The 8,641-nt window shown below is 46.2% G+C and overlaps 1 protein-coding gene across 1 annotated transcript; it reads left to right on the plus strand.

Moving 5' to 3' along the window:
- On the plus strand, positions 1 to 3,282 carry PtA15_5A59 (uncharacterized protein; the record flags this gene model as incomplete). The annotated part of the gene is made up of 4 exons (XM_053169377.1): positions 1 to 259; positions 350 to 547; positions 2,903 to 3,164; positions 3,252 to 3,282. 4 exons carry the CDS (start codon positions 1 to 3, stop codon positions 3,280 to 3,282), a joined length of 750 nt encoding a protein of 249 aa, XP_053020044.1.
- Positions 3,283 to 8,641: the final 5,359 nt, after the last annotated feature.

The following is an 8,641-nucleotide window of genomic DNA, read 5'->3' on the forward strand; positions in this document are numbered from 1 at the left end:
ATGTCGGATATACATGACCTGACAGACTCTGTCCAGAGCCTAAGACCCAGCGGAACTGCACCGGCAGAGAAGACCGCGACAGGAAATCCCTTCCCCGCCAATCCGCCAGGAGCTAGCCTAGGCAGGAAGACCAAATTGCACTTATCATTAGCAGCAGAAAAAGCGGCATCAAGAGGCGGCCAACCGGAAGGGTCCGACAAAGACAAGGACAGCAAAGAGCCTCAGATCATGAGCATGCTAAGAGCTGCAAAAGGCACAGGTGAGACCAATCCATGCTTTAGATTCTTAACTCAGACATGTAGACCAAAAGACTGAAACAATGTTCAATTGGATGGGAAACCCCCCGCAGTCAAAGAGCCCAACACCAAAATAAAACTGTTGAAGATGGCGCTAGAGGCCCAAATGGCAGGAGACACGGCGAAAGCGGACAAGATCCTGAGCACCTTACTGGGTATCTCCAAAGAGGCACCACCAAAGCCCCCCTTGACCGTGGTGAAAAGAGTCGTCGCAAAAGAGAAAGGCAGAGCAGATCCGGTGACAGAGAATGGTATTGTTCTTTTCCAAACTGAGGTGAACACCTTCCTAGGATGGGGATTACCTCCATTTTTTGATAGGAATATAAAGGAGCTAAAAGGCAAGCTTCCAACCCATCACCCTATCAGACAGCGTGGAAAGCAAACTACAGAGACAGGACACTAATGATAACTCAAAATAGGTCCTTTGCCGCTCACCATATTCAATAAAGGCTGGCAAGACACCGCAATATTGTACACAACGGAGAAAAAACCAAGGTCAGAAAGCTCGTCACAACGGTGGGCCGCTACGCTACACTACGCTACAGGGCCACTTAGCGTTAGCATAGCGGCAAAAAGTGCCCCCCCATTTTGAGTAGCATTAGCGCGCTGTTAGCGCCGCTGTGGTGCTCCATTCCAAACCATAAGTAGTATTTTATTGCTTTCCTTTTCATATATTCATAATTACATTGCCCATTCCCCCATAACCCTTCACAAATACCTCATTATTATTTCATATTCAGATTCTACGCCAAATTTCACCTATAGTCACTCATACATAGTACCCCTTTATCTTCAATGGTTCAATAGTTATAGAGGATATAAGACTTACAGAAACCTTACAATCTTCATTAGTTACAATACTCATTTCATTAGTAACTTAGTTGAATCATTACATCACATTATTTTCACAGATATTTTCTCACATACTAAACCCTTTACATACATTACTCATTATATACTATGCCTATTGTACACATTACATCATTGGATCTGTGCTTACCTCTTTCAGTAGTGCTCATCATTACAAGTTGTTACTATGTTCACATCACTTTCCCCATTTGTACGATCTTTTATTCCCATAGCCAGCATCTTTCCCCATTTGTACAACCCTCATTCCCATAGCCAGAATTCCTCATTGTCTGTGCTCATCCTTCCTTCTTATAAGAACTGTACTTCCCCCCCTCACTTGTACCCTAGCCAATGGAAGATTTATGCAGAGACTATATACAGAAATTATAGTAGAAATCACTCATCACCTATTGCTCATTGATACCATTGCAGTTGCTCCTGAACCCATTGCTATTGAACCATTGCCATTGCTTTCCCCTCTTCCATCACTGCTCCAACCCTCTCACCCTCAGTAGTCAGTAGTCAGCTCATAGTACTAGCTCCTAAGATCAAGTAGAAATCAGCCACACCTTTTCTTTCTTTTTCTTAGTGTTACTCTCATCCCCTCAGCATTAGTCAGGAAGGCAGCCTCATCAGCACCCTTGCATAGCTTACATTAGTACTAGTGTTGCTATCCATTTCCCTTCCAAGCTCTATTCTCCCCTTTGAGTAGTTCCACACCGCTACACTGCGTTACGTTTCAGCGGCGCTAACAGCGCGCCATTTGTTTGTTAGTGTTAGCGCGCCGCTACAGTCACTACGCTACGCTACGCTACGCTACAGCGCTTTTAGCGGAAAAAGAGGCCTTTTTTTCAGCTAAAAGCACTGTGGCGCACCGTAGCGCGCGCTCTTTTGCGCCCTGCGTGTGTAGCGTTAGCGCAATTGCGCGCATCTGCGCTAACGCTACGCTAACAGCTTGTTGAGTTGTCTGTTAGTCTGCTACCATGATGTATCACCACAGTATGGAGGGCTGTTGGATTGACCCATGAGCACTACCAACCAACCACCCAGCTGGCAGCCACAAGCGTCTGTAGCCTAGTTGGTAAAGGCAGCACTCTAGTATGTGTCTCAGCATAGCTGAGGTCGTGAGTTTGACTCTCACCAGACACATCTTCATTTTACAGTCTCTACACAGCTAAATTAGCTGCGCACCCTTTGCGCGTAGCGTTAGCGCAGAAAGGCACAATTCCGCTAACGCTACGCTAAAATTTAGCGGAATTCCGCTACGCTACGGTTAGCGTAGCTGACCCACCGTTGCTTGTCAGGCAACAGAGACCAATACACTGGTTTCAAATACCCGAGTGAGTGGGAGCAGACGTTTGGCAACTGGACCATTAACCACCAAGGTTTCTATGAGTCGTTGGCGGAAATATACAGGTACCCAGCAGTGGCGGCATGGCTCCTTGAACATAAGGCCAACGCCAACCAAATCCACCTGAAAGATGGATACATGGCGGCATTGAGGTACAACATCCACCTCCGCACCAATGCGTTTGCGCATAAGGTGACGATAGACGGAGTAGAAGGTCTCCCGGACATATCAGTGTTCCGATCCAACATGGCCCAAGAAGCATACGCTGACGCCCGCCGGTTTGACGAACTAGGCTTCAAGGACAACCCATACGCCCCAGGAGGCCCAAGGGATGGTATTGACCCAATCACAGGCATACCAAAGACGAGATATTGGGAGAACATACCCAACCCGGTCTTCAACACAGGATACCAACCCCAAGGCATGCCGTATCAAGGCCCGCCGGCAATGGTCCACCAGTTCAACTTCCCCGGACAAAGCCATCTAGGCCTGCCACAGTTCGCTCCACCAAACCAATGGACCCAACCGCGGCCTCCAAGGCAACGAGGGCAGGGCAGGAACGGCTACCAAGGGAAGCGCTTCAACCCTGAATACCACAAGCAACGCGCAGCAAACCAGCAAAGCAACCCGGGAAACAGGCAAATGGTCATTAGAGACCAAGCGGCTAGGTGAGTCTTAAGCAAACCCCCGTTTTAGATAGCAGTGAGAATTGCGCTAACAGAAAGGGAAACATGTATTTATCCCTGTCGGAACAGCCGCCAGCCCAGTCAGATGCACCCAAAGTAGGGCAGAAGCGATTTCCTTTTTTCTCCCCCTTTGTCTCTCCAGAAGTTGTATTTGTTTTTCCGCCTTGTCAAGGCTGGTTTGTCAACCGCAGCGGAAATTGCCCCTCTACGCACTAGTGAAGTAGCAAGCTACAATGTCAACGCTCTGTCACCAGCCCATCCCCCCTTTTTTTTCCAATGCTATTTCCTCTCCAAGCCATGTTGGCCTGCGTCCGTCATGAATTTGAGACCAGACGTTGATTTCTGTTGTTCCTTCCTTTTCTTTTCCTTGTTTGAAATCCAAAAATTTGCTGACTATCCAATCCAAATAAAATAAAAGCCCGTGTCTAGAAATAAACACCAGAGAAAGTCAATCTTAGTCAAGAATTGTTAAGAGAGGTCCGGAAAACTTGCCGACAAGAGTGCAATGCGAAATGGATATTCCACTCTGGGAGTCAGTGTTAAAAAAGGCGAACCTATGGGAAGAATACCAAGATGTGATAGTAGGTTTCCGGGAGGGTTTCAACCAAGGCATCCCCAAGCACCAAGTGGGAAAACTCCCACACTACTCGTCAGCTTGGCTAGCAAAAGATAAGATCCAAGAGTCAATACAAAAAGAGATTGCCGCAAGCCGGATGTTCAGCCCTTACAAACCCGAGGAAGTAAACACAGTGTTCCTGTTTTTCCGTAAAAGCCTGCTAGGCGCAGGAACAAACGGAGATGGATCTTTCAGACCTATAAACAACCTATCATTCCTGCAAAACAACCCGCTCGTACCGTTGGTAAACTCTTTTGTAGACACAAACGATTTTGCGACCACATGGGATGATTTTGCTCAGGAGAATAGAACAGCCGGTCCTACCAGCCCTTTTTGACTGGGAAAAGGCTTACCGCCAGATCCCGACGTCACCGGGCCAATGGCCATATTTGATGATTAAAGATTTTGACAACAAGATCATCCTGGACACCAGGATAACGTTTGGTGGCGTCGCAGGCTGCGGATCTTTTGGGAGACCAGCAGACGCGTGGAAGAACCTAATGAAACATGAATTTGACGTACTAGAGGTCTTTTGCTGGGTCAACAATAACTTGTTCATCAAAACCTACCAGTTGGCAGTCTCAATGACAGACATTGTGGCATGCTCTACCGATTTAGGAGTGAAGACAAACAAAACCAAGTTCTCCCATTTCCAAACTGAGCAGAAATCCATTGGTTTCCTGTGGAACGGCAAAGAGAAAACGGTACGCCTAACAGAGAAAAAGCTTCAGGAGCAAATCAAGCAGATCAAAGAGTTTTTACAACCAAACCACCAGGCATCCTTGAACCAAGTAGAAATTTTGGCGGGACGCCTGAACCACGTGTCCATGCTTCTTCCCCAACTATGATGCTATCTCTGCTCAATCTACCGGTGGCTGAAGAATTAGCAACACAAGAAGGCCACCCGTTTCACCCCGCAAGACGCGCGAGTAGAGATGGGTGCTTCGCATCCGGGTACCCGCGCGTGTTCGGATACCCGCGGCCAATTTTAGCCATTTCCTGGAATCTGCATCCAACAGCGGGTACCCGCGTGCCTGGGCGGATACCCGCCCCTCAAAACGTGCTTACCGGTTGACTGCTGCATAAATATTTCAGTCAACCGGGAGGCACTTCTCCCTGCCAACTGCTCCATGTGGCTGTTGACCGGGAGGGACGCCTCCTGGTCAACTGCTCAATATGACTGTCAACCGGGAGGGATTCCTCCCAGTTGACTGGTGTGTATAGTTGTTGGTTGGGAGGGATTCCTCCCGGTTGACTGGTATGTCTAGCTGTCAACCGGGAGGGATTTCTCCCGGTCAACTGCTCAATACCCTGTCAACCGGGAAGGACTCATCCCGGTTGGCTACTTTATGTTGCTGTCGAGCGGGAGCAACTCCCCCCAATTGACAGGAACATAGAACGGCTTTATGGCTGACAACCGCCGCAGCTCCCATACTCTAGGGAGAGCGGATACCCGCCGGAATACACGGGTACCCGCTGGATTCTGCCGGAATCTCAGACATCCGCATCCGCTGGCGCACTACCAAAATGGATGAATTTGCGATGTTGTATGTTGATCAATATAGCGTATATTGATCAATTTATATTGATCAATTTTTTTTTTTTTTATTATTCCTCTTGATACCTTTGTCTGTTTTCCATGTCTCCTTGATACTATTCTATAATCTCTCTCCTTCTGCCTGTGTTAGCTTCAAGCCACAGGATTTTTTTTTTTCTTTTGCCTGATAACATTCATAAATTTCTACATACACCACTCAATTCTTCCTGAAAAAAAGACATTGCAAGTTTTACGATTAATCCAGGGTAGCTGAGGGGTCTCAAATTTTTTTTCTTTTTTTTTTTCTTCAACAATTGATGTTATCAGAAGTCTCCAAATCGACTTTTTTTCAAAAGAGGAAAAACATTGACCCCTGACCTCTCTCATGATACCATCCTGCACACATTTTTAATTTGGTTGGTTGAACTTGCTCAAGATATTGCATATCATACTTGAAGTGCTACATGCATAGAAGGGCTTTTTGAAATTAGTTTACCATGGTGTAGCATATTTTTGTCAGGTTCTTTTTTTTATCTACTTTTGTTATCAACCACAGATTAATGAGGAATATTTCCACATAAAATTTCATCGGACAATTTTTCTGCATATAGAACCTAGAAATATTTTAAAATGGTATTTATTTGGGGTCGCATCCATTATGCAGCAGCAACAATGTGATCAGTTGCCAAACATCACTAATTTGGTGTTTCTGCCACTATATCTCAGTGCAGCATGGGAGTTCTTACATGATATTGGTATCAAAATGATCACATGCCCCTGAAGATTCATTGTGTACCTTGAATGACCACAATACCCCCAAATATAGCAGCCACACTGTGATCAGTTGCACAATATCACTAATTTGGTAGTTTCTTGGTGTTTCTGCCACTATATCTCATCACAGCATGGGAGTTCTTCCATGATATTGGTGTCAAAATGATCACATTCCCTCAGACATTCATTGAGTACCTTGTGTGACCACAAAACCCCCGAATATAGCAGCCACAATGTGATCAGTTGCCAAATATCACTAATTTGGTGTTTCTGCCACTATATCTCAGCGCAGCATGGGAGTTCTTCCATGATATTGGTACCAAAATGATCGCATGCCCTCAAACATTCATTTGGTACCTTGGATGACCACAAAACCCCCAAATGTAGCAGCCACAATGTGATCAGTTGCCAAATATCACTAATTTGGTAGTTTCTTGGTGTTTCTGCCACTATATCTCAGCGCAGCATAGGAGTTATTCCATGATATTGGTACCAAAATGGTCACATGCCCTCAAACATTCATTGAGTACCTTGGATGACCACAAAACCCCCAAATGTAGCAGCCACAATGTGATCAGTTGCCAAATATCACTAATTTGGTAGTTTCTTGGTGTTTCTGCCACTATATCTCAGCACAGCGTGGAAGTTCTTCCATGATATTTGTACCAAAACGATCACATGCCCTCAAGCATTCATTGTGTACCTTGGATGACCACAAAACCCCCAAATGTAGCAGCCACAATGTGACACAAAACCCCCAAATGTAGCAGCCACAATGTGATCAGTTAACAAATATCACTAATTTGGTAGTTTCTTGGTGTTTTTGCCACTATATATTAGCGCAGGGTGGGAGTCCTTCCATTATATTGGTACCAAAATGATCAAACGGCCACAAAGATTCATTCTGTACCTTGAATGACCACAAAACCCCCACATGTAGCAGCCACCATGTGATCAGTTGCCAAATATCACTAATTTGGTAGTTTTTTGGTGTTTCTGCCACCATATCTCAGTGCAGCATGGGAGTTCTTCCATAATATTGGTACCAAGATGATCAAATGCCCTCAAAGATTGATTGAGTACCTTGAATAACCACAAAACCCCTAAATGTAGCAGCCACAATGTGATTGGTTGCCAAATATCACTAATTTGGTACTTTCTTGGTTTTTCTGCCACTATATCTCAGCCCAGCGTGGGAGTTCTTCCATGATATTGGTACCAAAATGATTAATCACCTCCGAAGATTCATTGTGTACCTTGAATGACCACAAAACCCCCAAATGTAGCAGCCACCATGTGATCAGTTGCCAAATATCACTAAGTTGGTAGTTCCTTGCCAAGGGTGAAAGCGCTGCGCTTCAAAAAGCGCAGCACAGCGTGAAGCGCAGCGGTTTTGGTGGCCGCTGCGCTGCGCTGAAAGTAGCGGCCCCGCCCGCTGCGCTGAAAGTAGCGGCCCCGCCCGCTGCGCTACCGCTTTTTGGGTCTGGCAAGAAGCGGGAACCCGCTACTTTCAGCGGTAGCGCAGCGGAACCATTGCTGCGCTACCGCTTTTTGACCTGGCCACGTAGCGCTCCCCCCCTGCCAGCCAAAAAAGCGCAGCGCAGCTGTTTTGGTGGCCGCTGCGCGGCGCTGAAAGGAGCGGCACCGTCCGCTGCGCTACCGCTTTTTGGGTCGGGGAAAAAGCGGGCCCCTGCTATTTTCAGCGGTAGCGCAGCGGGACTGGCGCTGCGCTACCGCTTTTTGGGCTGACTGCGCAGCGGTTCCCCGCTGCGCTGCGCTAAAAGATTGCTTTTCTGTAGCGCAGCGCAGCGTTTCAGCCTTGTTCTTGGTGTTTCTGCCACTATATCTCAGCGCAGCGTGAGAGTTCTTCCATGATATTGGTACCAAGATGATCAAATTCCTCCAAAGATTCATTGTGTACCCTGAATGACCACAAAACCACCAAATATAGCAGCGACAATGTGATTGGTTGCCAAATATCACTAATTTGGTAGTTTGTTGGTGTTTCTGCCACTATATCTCCGCCCAGAATGGCGGAGTTCTTTCATGATATAGGTATATCAAAATGGTCACCTGCCCTGAAACATTCATTGAGTACCTTGGATGACCACAAAACCCCCAAATGTAGCAGCCACAATGTGACCAGTTGCCAAATGTCACTAATTTGGTAGTTTCTTGATGTTTCTGCCACTATATCTCAGCACAGTGTGGGAGTTCTTCCATGATATTTGTACCAAAATGATCACATGCCCTCAAAGATTCATTGAGTACCTTGGATGACCACAAAACCCTCAAATGTAGCAGCCACAATGTGATCAGTTAACAAATATCCCTAATTTGGTAGTTTCTTGGTGTTTCTGCCACTATATCTCAGCCCAGCGTGGGAGTTCTTCCACGATATTGGTACCAAAATGGTCAAATGCCCACAAATATTCATTGTATACCATGAATGACCACAAAACCCCCAAACGTAGCAGCTACAATGTGATCAGTTGCCAAATATAACTAATTTGGTAGTTCTTTGGTGTTTCT

Source organism: Puccinia triticina, chromosome 5A (assembly GCF_026914185.1).
Source record: "Puccinia triticina chromosome 5A, complete sequence".
Lineage (NCBI taxonomy): Eukaryota > Fungi > Basidiomycota > Pucciniomycetes > Pucciniales > Pucciniaceae > Puccinia > Puccinia triticina.